At 47.3% G+C, this 16,301-nt stretch overlaps 8 protein-coding genes across 8 annotated transcripts; 4 read left to right on the top strand and 4 right to left on the bottom strand.

The window, feature by feature from the left end:
* Positions 1-26: 26 nt before the first annotated feature.
* On the bottom strand, positions 27-2,449 carry SERLADRAFT_475641 (uncharacterized protein; the record flags this gene model as incomplete). Its single annotated transcript, XM_007321919.1, has 10 exons — positions 27-111; positions 173-286; positions 338-541; positions 607-1,262; positions 1,320-1,560; positions 1,615-1,735; positions 1,783-1,896; positions 1,949-2,050; positions 2,105-2,253; positions 2,304-2,449. 7 exons carry the CDS (start codon positions 2,425-2,427, stop codon positions 1,034-1,036), a joined length of 1,080 nt encoding a protein of 359 aa, XP_007321981.1.
* An 85-nt stretch (positions 2,450-2,534) lies between these two features.
* Positions 2,535-4,947, top strand: SERLADRAFT_475647 (uncharacterized protein; the record flags this gene model as incomplete). The annotated part of the gene is made up of 14 exons (XM_007321920.1): positions 2,535-2,666; positions 2,776-2,804; positions 2,867-2,928; positions 2,984-3,248; positions 3,299-3,314; positions 3,370-3,429; positions 3,485-3,583; positions 3,643-3,797; positions 3,849-3,865; positions 3,925-4,088; positions 4,148-4,158; positions 4,209-4,502; positions 4,578-4,743; positions 4,792-4,947. Coding segments are annotated over 14 exons (1,365 nt in total).
* Positions 4,948-4,953: 6 nt separating this feature from the next.
* Positions 4,954-5,895, bottom strand: SERLADRAFT_372834 (uncharacterized protein; the record flags this gene model as incomplete). Its single annotated transcript, XM_007321921.1, has 5 exons — positions 4,954-5,013; positions 5,073-5,289; positions 5,345-5,500; positions 5,553-5,787; positions 5,856-5,895. 5 exons carry the CDS (start codon positions 5,893-5,895, stop codon positions 4,954-4,956), a joined length of 708 nt encoding a protein of 235 aa, XP_007321983.1.
* Positions 5,896-5,950: 55 nt separating this feature from the next.
* SERLADRAFT_398212 (uncharacterized protein) lies at positions 5,951-6,828 on the bottom strand (the record flags this gene model as incomplete). Its single annotated transcript, XM_007321922.1, has 4 exons — positions 5,951-6,392; positions 6,447-6,514; positions 6,569-6,661; positions 6,720-6,828. The coding sequence occupies 4 exons, from the start codon at positions 6,772-6,774 to the stop codon at positions 6,168-6,170; spliced, it is 441 nt and encodes a 146-aa protein (XP_007321984.1).
* A 26-nt stretch (positions 6,829-6,854) lies between these two features.
* SERLADRAFT_398215 (uncharacterized protein) lies at positions 6,855-7,927 on the top strand (the record flags this gene model as incomplete). The annotated part of the gene is made up of 6 exons (XM_007321923.1): positions 6,855-7,082; positions 7,136-7,197; positions 7,270-7,457; positions 7,509-7,611; positions 7,666-7,686; positions 7,742-7,927. 6 exons carry the CDS (start codon positions 6,992-6,994, stop codon positions 7,760-7,762), a joined length of 486 nt encoding a protein of 161 aa, XP_007321985.1.
* Positions 7,928-8,062: 135 nt separating this feature from the next.
* SERLADRAFT_475657 (uncharacterized protein) lies at positions 8,063-10,667 on the top strand (the record flags this gene model as incomplete). Its single annotated transcript, XM_007321924.1, has 10 exons — positions 8,063-8,293; positions 8,357-8,419; positions 8,474-8,561; positions 8,613-8,744; positions 8,805-8,885; positions 8,941-9,020; positions 9,072-9,212; positions 9,274-9,474; positions 9,551-9,722; positions 9,786-10,667. 10 exons carry the CDS (start codon positions 8,181-8,183, stop codon positions 10,050-10,052), a joined length of 1,338 nt encoding a protein of 445 aa, XP_007321986.1.
* On the bottom strand, positions 10,624-12,330 carry SERLADRAFT_475661 (uncharacterized protein; the record flags this gene model as incomplete). The annotated part of the gene is made up of 2 exons (XM_007321925.1): positions 10,624-11,782; positions 11,840-12,330. 2 exons carry the CDS (start codon positions 12,200-12,202, stop codon positions 11,447-11,449), a joined length of 699 nt encoding a protein of 232 aa, XP_007321987.1.
* A 1,630-nt stretch (positions 12,331-13,960) lies between these two features.
* SERLADRAFT_452178 (uncharacterized protein) lies at positions 13,961-16,300 on the top strand (the record flags this gene model as incomplete). Its single annotated transcript, XM_007321926.1, has 8 exons — positions 13,961-14,029; positions 14,103-14,409; positions 14,474-14,502; positions 14,554-14,680; positions 14,737-14,812; positions 14,889-14,908; positions 14,980-15,462; positions 15,545-16,300. 7 exons carry the CDS (start codon positions 14,158-14,160, stop codon positions 16,106-16,108), a joined length of 1,551 nt encoding a protein of 516 aa, XP_007321988.1.
* Between the last annotated feature and the right edge of the window lies 1 nt (position 16,301).

Raw genomic sequence — 16,301 nt, forward strand, 5'->3', positions numbered from 1 at the left:
AAATTGTTTCCGTCCTGACGCGGCATCGGACTTCGGATCTTTCTTTTACTTCGGTCTTTCATATGGATTCTAAAGCACCGCAGACAGTTGCAAAAGGTGTAGCAATTACATGCAAGTCCGTCTATCAAAATATACGAGTGCCCCTTCCACAACTCACTTATTACTTTGGCAGCCACTGCCTGTGCACTTACTTCTGGGCTGTATGGTGTAGTGAAAGGCCGTCCACCTGGGGCTTTGTTCCTGCTGTCTGGTGTGAATAGTGGCATCGCAGCTGCTACATTTTTCAGTGCGTAATCAACATCTTATCAAGGATGAATGTGTTCATTTTGTGTGCTAGGTATCCGTGAATATATAGTCAGCCCAGCTCTGGTGCTGACGCATCCTGGAAAGCAATACCGGCATCGTAGAAGTAAACTCGAAGGTGCAGAGCAAGGCGGCCAAGTTCAATATACCCGGACATGGGCTGATTTAAGGATGAACATGCTGCTGGACTCTGGCATCAGTGGGGCTTTAGCAGGAGGTCTTTTGAATGCATGGAAAAGTTCGTATAGATGTTATGATTTGGTGGTGAGGAATACGCTTACTCACGAAACTTATTTACACTAGGGGGTAGGCCTGGTATTGTTCCTGGCATGACTACCGGCGCATTACTTTGTGCTGCGTTACAGTGGACTTATAATGAGTTTGGTATCTTGAGGATAAACTACGTTGCGCGTTCAAATGCTGCCCTTGTTTCACCACCCCTAGAAATTTTACCACCAATACCTCACGAGACATCATTTACGCCCGAGGTTACATCTCCTGAAGGGCAATCAGAGTCGCTGCCATTTCTGGAACGGATTTTTTCTAAAATAGGCCACAAGATGACGGACGAAGAATATGCTCGAAGGGTGAAAGCAGCGAAAGAAGCAGAGGCTAATCAAACAGGTAGTCCAGAAGATAAGATATAAATCACTACAGGAATCCACCTTACACTGCTGATATACATAGATTTACGTTATACTTTTGCTTATTGAAATTTGATTTCCCACCACTAACTTTTGATCCAAATTTCAACTGCGCCCTTTCCATCCTTGCTAAGACCACCAATGATGATCTGATCATCAACAGCTACTAGAGCATTGACTTTGGTAACACACTGTGTTTCATTTGTCCACACTGGGGCTAACGCAAGATTATTGCCAGTGTTACCTTCTAATTCGTGTTCCACCACTGTTCCAAGCAATGTGCAAGAAAGAAGTGTACGAGGACCAGTAAATGATCTATTTAACAAGATGCTCAGCTGTTGTGACAAGCATGTACAAGAGATGAGAACCTACACTGCAACTATGGGGCCTTCTGCGATTTTGATGGCTAGCCCGTCTTCGTGCTGCAAACCCTCCCACTTCCGTCTTCTCTTCTTTTGAGCCCCTTGTTGTCCAGACGGTGATTTTTCACCCCCGATCCCTACCCATATCCTCCCGTCAGCGGTTCCAGCAGAGATGATACCAGACTGCGATACTGAGGATGACAGTATGAAAGGAGGGGATAGAGATACCCCAGAAGACGGTGGAGGAGCGGCTTGTAAAAGGATCCTGATTAGACAAGATAACGAAAGTAAACGAAATAACATACTCAGATCAAACCGCGACAGTAACGTTGCTTGATGATAGTCGAAGTGCAGCAGAGCAGAATCAAAACCTCCGCTCACAAGTTCATTGGGTCTATCTGGGATAAACCGTACTGTCCCGCATATCTGCTTAGGGGTCAGGGGGCGAGAATAGTTATAATCGACACGCATACAGTGTTGTGTTTGGATCTCATTCGCGTGACCTTTTTCGTGGATAGGTCAAAGGTTCCTACAACCCCTGAGTCTAGGCTAAATGCAATCTCGGTACGTTTGTGATTCAGAGTGAGCTGCCTGATGCGCATTAAGGTGAAAATGTGGCTGGAGATAACCATCAGTTACCTCGTTCAGGACGTCTTCATCGTCGGCACCCAGTTCTATCGTCGAGGTTGCGTCAGATGACATCAAGATCATTTTGCTGGAGTTCATCGAGAAACTGAAAGCCTGAGATGCCCTTCAATCCCCATTCAAACGTTAGTCTTGAACATTCGTACTCACGCGTCGTCCAGAAGCTACCCATAACAAGCCTAAATCCGTATTGCTCCCCTCTTTTAAACATATGATGGACGATACTTCACTCCCCAATCCTCTGATCGCCTTTTGAACCTTGGGCGAATCGCGGTTGTATACGCGTACAGATCCGTCATCTAACCATACATATTCAATATCGAGTTCAACCAATGACAACAGCACTTACCTGACCCCGCAAAAATGTGTCCAGAAGGTCCCACAGACAGACATGATATGGATGCAGGAGTCTCTGTTGTCCACTGCAGTGAATACGGTGGTGATGATTCCACCTTTTCTACGGCTGTCTCCATCGTGTTCCTCTTGAAGCAGCGCGCTCAAGATTACTGGATGTAGCACACAAGCTTAAACGCTACACGTGACTTGGACCTATCACTTTGACAGTCAGTCGACATAGACTGTGATAAGAAACTCGTATCCAACTCAGAGGAAAATATTCTTGATGGCCGCTACCCAAAATGCACCAAAGACCTCAGCGGAATTGGAGAAGTTGTTACACTTTGATATAAAGGTGAAGGTTGCAGGTAAGATAATCTCGTGTTACTGGCTATCAGATTGCCTTTTAAACGCGTATATGTAGGTATAGATGGTGAGACTGCTTTCATTTCCCAGCTGGACCAACATGGCTAAACTTACAATAGTGGATGGAGTACTCCGTGGAAAGTTCATGGTATGTCTTTAGGCTATTCGGAAATATGAGGGAGAAATATTTACAATGCCCTGTTCCTCTAGTCGAAAGAGAAGTTCTTGAGTGCGGTATCGTCAGATGGATTTGGCTTCTGCAGCGTCATATTGTGGGTAACTTGTTCTCTTGATCACACTCTTAAACTCAATACCCGCTCTTCTTAGTGGATGGGATATCCATGACACAGTTTATTCTCGGGAACTGCTTATATCCAACAGAACAAATGGCTATCGCGATATAATTGCAACGATAGATTTGTCCACCTTTCGCCGGATCCCTTGGGAGAATGATGTGCCCTTCTTCCTGATATATTTCCTTGACCCGGAAACCAAACAGCCACTCTGTGTGGACCCGCGAAGTGTCTTGAGGAGAGCCACAGAAAAGGCGAAAGCCGTAGGTTTGAAATGTATCGCAGGTGCCGAATATGAGGTTAGAAACATGTATACATCATTAAAACCCCTTTGATATCTCTTGACTAGTACTTCAACTTCAAAGGTACTGCTACCCGTAAAACGCAGACGATCTCTTGACGCTTGACATTTCCATCCAGAGACTCCAGGTTCGGCGGCTGAAAAGAAGTTCACGGACCTGCAACCACTGACACCCGGCAGTAAGCGTCGGTACATGACGCATTTATTCATTCGTGCTGACAGCTAGGTTCACAGTGCACGGGTACTCACTGCTCCGCACACAGTTGAATAACGAGTATTTCCATGAGCTGTTTGACGAAGGCGCTAAGTTCGGAGTGGACATAGAAGGACATCGTATGGTGCCTTTATCTTATAATAATTTATACAATTCCCTGACCAGACAACACTTGCAGACACTGAAACAGGCCCAGGCGTTTATGAGACCGCGTTGGCGTACACGTCTGCGCTAAGGATGGCTGATAATGCCATACTATTCAAGTTCCTGGCAAAGAGCATCGGTATGCGACGAGGAGTCATACCAAGTTTTATGGCTAAACCTTGGGGAAATGTCAGTATGTGTATACAACGTTCCGGCATATGCTAACGACGTCATTGGTAGCTTCCAGGCTGTAGCGGGTATGTTTTATCTAGGATGCTCATAGACACAATTTCATACTTATTCGTTCCATGTATAGACATGTGCATGTATCATTGCGAGACGCTTCAGGACGCAATGCTTTCGCTGTATCCGGTGCTGAACTGAAGACAGGCAGAAGTGGTGCTGCATACAAAGACACTGAATTCATCAGTCAAGAGGCGGAATGGTTTCTTGCTGGAATATTGGACGGTATAGCCGATGGTGCGTCATATATATCAGCATCTGCGACCAGCATGACTCTTACACAAGCGTACATATAGTCATGCCGATGGTAGTTATTCTCCATATCGTTGATAATTCACGAGACCTGATGATTGACAGCTTGTCCCGACGATCAATGGCTACAAACGTCTGGTGGGCGGAGAGGCATACTGGGCCCCAAATGCAATAACATATGGCTATGATTCTCGTGCAGCATCTGTTCGCATTATTTCTCCCCCGTCTGTTCCTCCTACAGCAACTAGATTCGAAGTGAGGGTTCCTGGAGCCGACATGAACCCATATTTTGCGCTTAGCGCTATTTTCTTACTGGGACTGAGAGGAATTGAAAAGAAGATGAAATTACCGGGACCACCCCTCAGTCACTTCACGCCAGAGGATAAGAAGAAGGGCAAGGTATGAAAATAGCACAGCTATAAACATAGTCGTAACTGAGTGGCTGGCCATTTTTAACTTGCTCTGTATACCCAGATTGCCATGCTGCCCACTTCTTTAGAGGAGGCTACGAGGAGAATGATGAGAGCTGACAGCATCGCTCGCGATGAACAAGTTTTTGGGGATGACTTTGTAGAGCATTTCGGTGGCACAAGGGAACACGAAGTGAAGACGTGGAACGAAGCAGTCACCAACTGGGAAGGTATGTACTAACCTTTTGTTTTCTCCGTCTCACCTGACACTATATCAGTCGAACGATACCTGGAACTGGCGTAGATTGGTGTTGTACATCCGTATTGTCCATACGTCCGATTCATTCATATCCTTGGAAGTGTAATCATACAAACCTGTCTACTGTTCACCATAACTGTCTCTAATTATCACATATTCTGAGTACCATTTCTTTGACACTCTAAGCCTGCGCGGCTTTGTCACGAACGGTGTGGAACCATTTGAGGAAGTGCGGAACATCCTAAGGCAAGGACAAAAATCAATATGTTGGATGAACTTATTGGCAGCACATGGACTGACCGCTGATATCTGGCCAGGCATACTTGATTCGGCGATGAATTGGGGAATGTTGCCTCCTGGGGAGCTAGATGTAGCCATACGCCATTCTACTTTGCCGTTCTCGAGCTCCAAGAGACGTTCAACTGATACATATCGTCCTTTCGTGCCCTTTTCCTCGATCTTAGCAAGCTCTTCATCCCCAGGACCAGACAAGTCCATGGGTATGGAGACAATGAGTCTGTAGTATGCAATACGTCAAGACCCGACGAAGAGAATGAACTGGGAGAACCCACCCAGTCTTTGGAGACGACTGGCTCACATAGGTGGTTTGCAAGACTGTGAAGATTCGTGGGGAGACCGGCGGAGGGAAAGTGTAGTACAGTGTCCAAATAGACTGTGTAGGAGAAATCTGTTTCACTTCAGCTATTTTCTTGATCTGATCAATGAACCTTTGGGATCTCAATTAATATTATGCTTCATGAAAGCATCCAGACGACCCACTCTTTCTCGTTCTGAGCCTTATTCTGGCCTAGTTTGCTCCAAAATTCGTCAAAGGTTGCATCTTCTGATGTATGCTCGCTCAGTCTGCAATGCCAGTTCGCTCCGTCGCCAGGACCTTTCGGGCGGGAATACGTCTGAACGGTGTCCTTCGCGAAGGATTTGCCCTTCTTCCATGTTTTCGTCGATTCGATGAGCTCGTTGGCGAGAGCAAGGATGGTCTCTTCCGATGGGATGTCTTTGTTACGCGAGGCTCAGTTTCAAAAGGCCCGCCTAAGAGGCCACATTTGTAGGTTGTTTACTTACCAGCAGGTCTTACAGGAGTAATAGTGAGCTTATACGACATATTTGGGATGATAGTATAATAGACAAGTGGCGGGAATGAAGGACGTTCAAAATGGCACTCAGTAATCCCAGTGGTTCCATTTACAACTAAAAATAATATAGATGTCTACCATCAGGCCGTAGTAAAGTTCTTTCGATGTCCTGTGCGAAAGCACAGATAATGCAACTTTACAAGGTCCGGTGGTTCCAGCAAGTGCTGGGAACCTGGGATCCGCCCCATAGCCGGTGAACAAGAGCGGGGTCGATGCGGGGGGTTTTACAGAGACCGACAGACTAGACAGATGCTTGTATTGGCTTGTTGCTCTTCGCAACAGCGTTCAGATCGACGAGACCGAGGTGACGACTGCGTCCCAGGGCTAGCTCATCTCTAGGTAGCGTTTCTCCTCTGTTCAAGACCACACCGACGAACTTGCGGTGACCACGCAACCATTTTTCGCGGTAGAAGCGCACGAAGCCCGGAGTGACTGCATATATTGTATGGTCGCGACCAATTTTCACCTAACAAAAGATAGTTGTGAGTATATGCCTTGTGCGCTGTTGTTAAACAAGTACGTTTTGACCCGGATGGAACTGTGTACCACGCTGGCGGACAATTATATTGCCTGGAATGACATACTGGTCTGAAAAATGAATTGAGCTTTGTTATGCTGAACAAAGTGTTTATTGTGACTTGCCTGAGAACTTCTTGACACCTAGACGTTTTCCAGGTGAACCACCGTGATTGCGTACTGTACCCCCAGCCCGCTTTGTAGCGGTACGCACGGACCCTTGAAAAGTGTGAGCTATGACCCAAAAGACAAGAAAAATGGACCAGAGAAACCGTACCAAGCGCTGAGAAAGGACTTTTTGCAGCCTCTATGCAACGGGAAAAGAAAGACATGGTATTAGTGTATTATGCACTGACCAGTCTTGCTGGTTGTATAAGCGGAACAAAACTGAACGGCGCCACAGGCCGTTATCGCCGTGAGTCAGCTTGGGCCACGCCTCACCGCACAAAACTTGAGCGGTCTCCCTCGCTTTTAACAGAGCATTTCCCCCTAGTGCCACCCATCCAACCAACCTTACATTTGCTGTATAGCCCTTATCGCATCTCAAACATGGTCAATCTCGTCACCTCCGATAACGAGCAATTCCATGCCGAGAAAGAGGTTGTCGAGCGCAGCGTGCTGATTAAAAACATGCTTGAAGGTGATTGTCTTGTCTCGAGACGCTTGCTCTGGCTTTATTGACCTTTCTCATAGATGTTGGCGAAAGCGATCAGCCAATCCCTTTGCCCAACGTGTCGTCCAGCGTGCTGAAGAAGGTACTTTATTCACTGTCCCGCAGCTCCATGCCACCCCCCGCCTCCTCTCTGACATATCTATCGATCTCCTAGGTTTTGGAGTACTGCGAGCACCATCGTGGCGAACCTCTTCCAAGTGCAGATGCTGATCAAAACCAGGACGAGACTCGCAAGCGAACAACAGACATCAGCGAATGGGACCAGAAATTCATCACTGTTGATCAGGAGATGCTATTCGAAATTATCCTGGCAGCTAACTATCTTGACATTAAGTCATTGCTGTGAGTTATCCTAACCTACTACACAATCCCCCTTTACTCATATTGTCTCAGCGATGTTGGTTGCAAGACTGTTGCAAACATGATCAAGGGTAAGACTCCAGAAGAGATTCGAAAATTGTTCAACATCGTCAACGATTTCACACCTGAGGAGGAGGTAAGTTGTATCTATTCAGCCTTCTATCGCTCTGACTCACTTTATCGAAACCAGGCACAAATCAAGAAGGAAAACGTAAGTCTGGGCTGTGCCATTGGTGGTATTTGTACTCACAGCTCCCTTTATACAGGAATGGGCTGAAGATCGGTGAAGAATTTATGTCGTAGACCGTGACTATATCAGTATCACTCTGCTATTCCGCCACACGTTGGCGTTGTGTTTGTTATCAGAATTTTTCTTTTTCATTGTGTAATCTTCACGACACCAATTGTCCCTTCGTCCCATGCCAAATGATTAATAAATCAATGTACAGCACATGAACCCTTGATTCAGCAAAGAAGTGAGTTGCTGAATGAGCTAAGCGCTAAATATGAGCGCTGCAAGCCTGGACCCACAGAAGTCTCAAGCGCTTGCGATTACATAATCGCCCTTTGTGATGCCGTGACCTACTGCTTTTCCAAGGTAGAACACTACCATACGACTGAAATCCTAATAAAGCGTCCTAGTGCTGTAGCATGCAAGCCCTGGCTTGAATTATCCCATCCTAGCATACGAATTCTCCTCATTACATGCCACGAGTTCCCGATATACCAGGAAAACCCGTTCAGCGCCATTCTGAGCAGGAGTTATGGCTCAAAAGTCATGTGGCAAGGCTTTGTGGACTTGGGCTTGATCATGATCGGTGCGTTCCTGGCCTTTTACTGATTAGACTGCACCCATATTAATGCCCTTTATGGCCTTTAAGGTTTCCTGGCAGCCAGCCTGTGAGTTTTGGAATGAAAGATCTTGGAAAGCTGGAGGCGCAAGAGTGAGTGGCGTCAAAGCCAGGCGGAAAGTAACCCTTGACATGTGTTCCCCCCAGCTACTGGGTTTGCGAGAAATCCGATGGTGTGCGTGTATTATTTCTCGTCCAAACGGACCTTTCGTCAAATACACAGACTATCTACTTGGTATGCACTCTCGTTGCTTCCGATACTGTCCGCTTATAGACTGCCCAAAAGATCGACAGGCGCAACATCTACTACGAACTGGCGGGATTCTTTTTCCCCCATCACGCAGATCCCAGAGGTCCCCTAAAAGATACTTTAGTGGATGGCGAACTAGTCATTGACACTGACCCCCGCACCGCAAAGGTTCGTATATCCATATCTATGCTATGGTGTTAACTCAAAACTTGACGCTACCCTCAGGAAACCCTTCGATTTTTAGCCTTTGATTGCCTCGTAGTTGACGAGCAGAACGTCATGTCCAGACCACTTGACAAACGCTATGGAGTACGTTATACCTCCCGTGAAAGAACGAAATAAAGTAGGCTAATGTTCGATTCAGAGATTGAAAGACTACTTCTACAAGCCGTACTCTAAGATGATAGTTGATCTTCCTCATATGGCTGCTCGTCAGCCCTTCGAGTACGCATCAAACTCTCCAATGCTTCCCCTCATACTCAATCAATTTTCTAGGATCAAAGTGAAAGAAATTAATGCCTCTTACGGTATAGAGAAAATATTCAACGTCGACATTCCCGCACTCCAACACGGCAACGACGGTCTGATCTACACATGCGTTAATGCTCCCTATAAAGCCGGTACTGATGAGAATGTGTGAGTAACTACTTAGCGTATATTTTGTCTATTTAAACCTTATTTTTCTTTTTTTATCAAGACTCAAATGGAAGCCCCCATCAGAAAACTCCATTGACTTTAAACTGGTTCTCCGTTTCCCACCATTGAGTTCAAATCCTAACAAACCGGACTACCGTTCAAAACCTTTTTTTGGCTTGCAAATATATTGTGGCGACGAACGCGGTACGCCCAAATACGAGCCGTACGACGAACTATATGTAGAAGATGAAGAATGGGAAAAGTCAGTTTTTCGCTTCCTCGGTTTCCTTTTCCTTCTTCTAAAGATAGCTGATTTTCACTCCGCCCGCACTAAACAGGATGAAACTGTCAGAAGAACAGTTTGATGATCGAATAGTGGAGGTGCACTGGAATCCGGACATATCTCGCTGGCGACTTATGCGGTTCCGAGATGACAAGCAAAACGGGAATTATCGCACTGTGGTGGAAAATATCATTCAGAGTATCCTTGATGGCGTCGAGAAAGAAACTGTAAGCCTCGAGCTGAAAATTGTGCTTCACTGTCAAAACAAACCTGACTTGCCGACCCGATAGCTTCTTGTGCGGTCGAATTCCATTCGCAGCGCCTGGAAAGCAAGACTTGCTCAACCTCAACAACCAACTCCTGCAGCTGCCCCACCGTCGCGAGGGCCTTCTGCATTTCGTTCACCTGTCACGGACTCTGCACATCCCCGCCCATCGCACTCCGGACCGGTTGTACATCCACCACCACCTGAAGTCAGCCTCCGATATGGTCCCATTGCTACATCACGTTGGAGCAGAGTTGCCGGTCCGTCAATGGTAGCTGGAATGTATCGTTAGATCCTCATCGCTTCCTTTCCTCATTGCGTCACCCATCCACCAGCCTACATACAAGTTTCGCTCTAATGATTCAACGTCTACTTCGCGAGCTAGCTTCCAAGCGACTGCCCGCCGTGTCTCGCCTATGCCTATAGTAATCATGGTAATCGCTTTCCACCTTGCCATATGCACTTATCCCACTCTCTTTGTACAACCCCCTTGGTGGCTGCGCACCCACTCGTCATCCGGCCGCGTCGCGTATCTCGTTCTCGCATCTTCCGCTGTGCAAATCGGTGAAATTTCTCCTTGATAATGTGGTCAGTCGGGCTTTGCGGGTCTTGCTCGTCTTCTGAATCACCGGTATCAGTCTCCTAATAGTTTTCTGCACCCGGATGCACTCACATCGGGTGGCTCGAGTGATGGAGCGAAATGGAACCGCTGAAGATAGTGGATTGTGATAATTAGCTTTACGGTGTCTCATGCTGTGTTACTTACTACGTAGGAGCTATTAAGAATCTAGAAACCGATAGTTCCTGGAAACGAACTAGTGATGAGCCTTCCTCTCGGTGTTCTCTTTCGTTATCAAAAACCAAAATGTATTTCAAAAAAAAACAATTTATGGCGTACAATACTGAGACAGAACTGTACGTGAAGAAGGGGACCAAGAACAACAAGACTTCGTAAAGGCGTCGTGGCGAGTGTCGTGAGCGAGAAAGCGCTTTTGAGAGCAAGGTGGAAGAAAGCAGAGGAAGAGTATATGCATGTCTAGTCGTTACAGAGAATGATGAGGAATTACACTAACTATACCGGAACTCTTTTGGAGAAAGTGAGGTTTGAGGGAGAACATATGGAGTGAAAGAAACAAGAATAAGACGGGGGGAGGAAAAAGAAGAAGAAAAAGGTGTAATGGACAATGATATAAACAAAATATATGCACGGGCGTGAAGAGGCGTCAGATAGGCGTGAAGGAAACCAACACCAAAGAACCAGCGAAGCTTAAGGTCTTGTAAAGTAAAAGCCTGAATCTGTAGATGAAGACCATTTTCTTCAAAGATATACGCGTGACTGTCGTATTAGAAATCGTTAGAGAAAGAAATGCGTTGAATAAACAAAGAATATGGATATGCAAGAAACCAGGTAAATTGCAGGTGAGAATATTTTTTTTGGAAATGAATATAAATGGATAAATGGGTAGAACAAATTGGATTTATGAACAGAGAGGATTGGTTGATGGAGTGATGACCGAGCAATGGATCGGTCATGGACAAGGTCGCGCGTGATGGTAGATTGTGCTTGTTGCCCGAGCGCAGCTTCAAGTGAAGGGGGGTGCGACGTCGTTTTTGATGGATGGAAACAAACATGAGATGGTCTTGTGACCCCAGGAATGTAGATGAAGATAAGATTGGGCGACATCTTTAGCGAAAAAGATGATCGTCGAGAGAGAACGAGCTTCCGAGATCGGCGAAGTGGTCGAAGCCACCGAAAGACTGGGAGCGGGTTGAGGACAGGGCAGGCGCTGCTCTGATGGTGGGGCGCAAGAGAGGGGATGGGGGGTGAGCGAATGGAACACCGACATGGGTGAAGGCTAATGGGGAATCGAGCACGCTAAGACGAATAGCCTCGAGGGGGGTCTCTGATGCCTCTGGAGTAGATTCCAGAGAAGAGAAGGAAGAATCCCGGCCATGGCGCCGCCTTGTAGGACTGCGAGGTGCAATAGACAAGGCTGCGAACTGAGTGGTAGGCAAGGCATACTGAAGACACAGACATGAGCACTGGTATTGGTGAGTGGTAGCGTGAGAAGGACAAACCTCTTGTGAGCGTGAGATGTCAAAAGTGTGCAGAGACCACATCAGTGGTGTCTGCGGGAGATCTGGGCCTCCACCAGCAGAGAAATCTGGGACGTTGACGTCGTCAGCGAGAGTGACGGAGTCGTGGTTCTGTGCATCGTCCTGGGGGTGGTCCTCCTGTCCGTGAGGAGCGTCGAGGTCGAGCTGGCCGTCTGCCACCCGCCACCACTCGATGTCGGCGAGCACCCTGCGGGTGGACGTCTCTGAGCCCGATGAGCGACGATGGCCGTGAGGGCGGGTGCGGGTGCTCGCAGCAGAGACTGGTGGAGGATAGGGCGACGAACGAACAGAGGGGGAAGAGAAGGAACGGCGAAGGGAGGGCATTTGTGAGGACGACGAGCAGCTGCCTAGCGCAGTGCTTTGAAGAGGATAAGAGAGAGGGTGGGAAAGAGAAATATGGAATAAATAATTAAATGGAGAGATCGGATGTGACTGGGTGAAATGGTGTCGTGAAATACCAAGGAAAGTCAGACAGAACATCCATCAAGGCACTCTTATCGATTCTCCGCATCCCTCGTTTCACATAACATAACATAACCTTAGCACAGTTCTGTGGATCTAGCTGTCCTATCTGTCTCTCCTAGCACAGACAGCAAGAACACCGGACACCCGAGCGAGCGAGTGCAGCCGCCCTGTTCTCAGCGGGTGGCTTTCACCCATGCTGTCTCCTGACAACGTTGTACTATTCGAGTTCTCATTACTTACCACACCTATACATACTTCTCCAGACGTGGGCGTCCGTGGAGGACCGGAAAATCATATCACTCTGATCTGAACAAGAATAATATACCCTCCAGGCCTTGTAGTTATTTTATTCGCTATCACCGCAGCCTTTTCTCTGGGATCAACCCCGGCATTACACACTTGACTACTGTCTCCACATCTTCCTTAGCAAAAGACGTGCTCTATTCACCTCACCGCCATCATTTCCCTGTCATTCCAGCCACACTTCCAGGGCCTCTTGCTCATAACAAGCTATCCAATTTCGCATCCAGTCCCCTTATCATCTACGTACAATCTCTCTAGAAACGAAGCCCCCCCATCAGATGAACCACTCCAGCTGCACACATGTACAATTATGCAATGGCGCTCCTGCACAGGTCCGCATATTATTCTCGTCTGACTTTTCCCGCGTTCTCTGGCTCATCTGCCCTTGGAGTAATATTGAACCCGTACGTCAATCTGCGGTACCAATCATTTGTGATCGAGATAGCCAATCGTCAAGTGATTCGTGAGACCGTCCATTGGTGAGACTGCCTCTCGTGCTTCACCCATGGTTTCAGCCCAGCCATGGTCCCACCTTGCTGCGCTCTCGTCCTTCTGGTCTGTCAGATGATCATAAGCGATATTTCTCCAAGATATGGCGCTGCAGTGTCATATGAATCTTGCAGGAGATCAGCCACCACACGGCCCTTGTCATTTCAGGTACTTGCCCAGTCCGAGCCTGGGGATAATTGCATGTGGCTGGTTGGGTGGATAGCCATCGTGATAGAATCATCGCCGCCAGCGTAAAAGCGCGTAGCTTTGTATTGTATTCATCCCAACGGCATGTGGCATTGTGAAAACGCGTAAAGACGCGAGAATGATGGCGTCTGTCGGGAGGTGCACACTATCTAGCGCTCATAATATAAAACTGAGGACAGGTGTGCAACAATCAGATCACACTGACTGTGCTCGACATTGAATCTAACGTTATGCAGCATAGAGATTAGATATGGCAAAGGCAGATATCTTTACTCCCGCCTGACCATGCCCAGTGCCTGTTCTCGCTAACGCCCTTAATGGTCTTGTTATTGACGTCTCGGACCGCCATCTACTCCGACCAGAGCATGCGACCATATATCGATGATCACAGCGCTGATATCGACATCTGCACTCATGCGAAAATCTCACACTGGCACCACGAGCAAAGGACAATCATATTTATATTCGTATAATTTCCTCGTGGTTATATGTGCTCAACGCTGCTCGCAAGCTTGCTCGGATCCGTCATGTTCGGTGAGCGACAGCACGATTGGAACCTTGGATCGGAGTTTGGATAGGAAAGATTAACTACATAAGCAAGTACAGTCATGTCATTCTGCTACAGAACTATCATCTTTGCATCTGCAGGCTATCGACATTCACATCCACTTGATTGTTTTATTCCAGGTTAGATTATTTTAACAGACATCGAATATACATTTTCACACCCAGATCTATTTCATCATCCGTGTTTCACCAGATATCATTTCCAAGAAAACACCGTGACTTGAAATCATCTATAAGATCTAAACAGAATGACACCCCGTCTTACCGTGTACTATGGCCCAGTTTTTAACCCAAAATCACTGACACACTTTGACACTATCCCAAACTGCTTGATCGCCGTTTCAGCCACAGGAAACATAGAATGGGTGGACCAACTCGAAAGCTCACTCGATTCAAGTTCCATACACGAAAGTGTGCTTAACAAAGGCTGTAAAGACTTCGACGTCGTACTCTTGGGAGCCGGAGAATTTATCATTCCGGGCTTCATCGATACCCACACCGTACGTCGCATTTCTCTTACCCATCTGCCGTTGAAATGATGGCTAATACACAATTGGTTGATAGCATGCGCCTCAATATCCTGTCTTGGGAACGTACGTTTGTTGTTTCTCACTTGCGTCATTATCTGATCTCCTGCCGTACAGTGGATCCGATATGGAGCTCCTGACGTGGCTCACCAGCGTCACTTTCCCTGGGGAAGCGAAATTCAAGGACACAAATTTTGCACGTCGTGCTTATCCCGATGTAGTCCGGCGTGTGCTGGATTGTGGTGTAAGGCTAACTGTAAAATTCGATCATCTGCATGCTTGAGCTCTACTATTTTACAGACTACAACATGCTGTTATTACGGCTCTTTGCATCTGGATGCTACCAAAGTACTGGCAGACGTCATTCATGAGAAAGGCAAGTTTATTTATTTATTTTTTCTCATTGATGTTATTTTAGCGGTATATTAAATGTATTTTATTCCTTTCACTAGGACAGCGCGCCTTCGTAGGGGTAGGTGAACATATTAGCTATATCTTCGTCTTGCTCCTGATGAACTATCTATCACCGCTCAACCCCAATAGAAATGTAACATGGATAAGGACTGTGCCACGTACTACATCGAGCCCTCCGCGAACGAATCGATGGAGACCACCAAAGCCCTATTCGAGCACATCAAAGCTCTCGGCCCATCTCCCTCGGGCGAAGAACTCCTCCGCCCAATCCTCACCCCGCGCTTCGCCCTCTCCTGCTCAGACGAGCTCCTCCACAAGCTCTGCGAGTACGCAAACGCACACCCCAACCTCCCTATCCAGACCCACATCTCCGAAAACCCCAAGGAGGTCGAGGAGGTGTACAAAAGGTTCGGGATGGCGTATGCGGAGGTGTACGACGAGTTCGACCTGCTGCGCGGGAACACGATCCTGGGGCATGGCGTGCATCTGACGCTGGACGAGGTGGAGCTGATTGTGAAGAGGGAGGCGGGGGTCAGCCATTGTCCGGTTAGCAACTTTAATCTGAACAGCGGTGTGGCGAAGGTGGGGGAGTGGCTTGATCATGGTGTTAAGGTGCGTTTTATTTTTGTATTTTGGTTTTGTGTTGTTTTTTTGTTTGGACCTGGGCTGATGAGGTGTTCATCATATTTAAAAGGTTGGATTTGGGACGGACGTGTCGGGTGGTTATTCCCCTTCGATGCTCAATGTTATCCAACAAGCCAGCATCGCTTCCAAGGTACTTGCTATCCGAGCCAAGGAGGAAGAAAGCAAATGTCATCATGAGCACGGGCAAGATCACGCTCACGGACATAGCCACGACCACGGTCACCACCACCACCATCACTCCCATCACCCCGCTCATCCCAACACACAATTCACCAACAAGCAACTGTCCATCCCAACGCTGCTGTACCTCGCCACGCTTGGTGGCGCGCACGTCTGTTCCATCCAGGACCGCGTAGGGTCGTTCGAGAAGGGTAAAGGGTTTGATGCGCTCGTTGTCAGTGTCCAGGACGACACTGGCAATCCAGGGCTTTGGGGGATCAACCGTGTCAGGGACGAGGGCGTTGACTCGGGCCTGACGACGCAGGCTAACTCGATGGAGGACGTGCTTAGGAGCTGGTTGGAGCAGTTCTTGTTCTGTGGTGATGATAGGAATATCAAGAGGGTGTATGTGCAAGGAAGTATTGTTGGTGGCCGGGAGTTCAAGGAGAAGTAGGGGAGCAGAGAGGCGAAGTGTTCAATATTTTTAAGAGTCAAACGTACTCTTCATTGTATACTAACGTACACAAAACGGTTGTAGCTCAAGTCGGAAGTATACCTCAGTGGACCATTGCTTGTATTCATGTTGTAACACTAAAAGGGATGATCTATTAGACAATATACACAATATACACAGATTCGAGCGGTAT

The sequence above is a fragment of the Serpula lacrymans genome (assembly GCF_000218685.1).
Source record: "Serpula lacrymans var. lacrymans S7.9 unplaced genomic scaffold SERLAscaffold_12, whole genome shotgun sequence".
NCBI classification, from domain to species: domain Eukaryota; kingdom Fungi; phylum Basidiomycota; class Agaricomycetes; order Boletales; family Serpulaceae; genus Serpula; species Serpula lacrymans.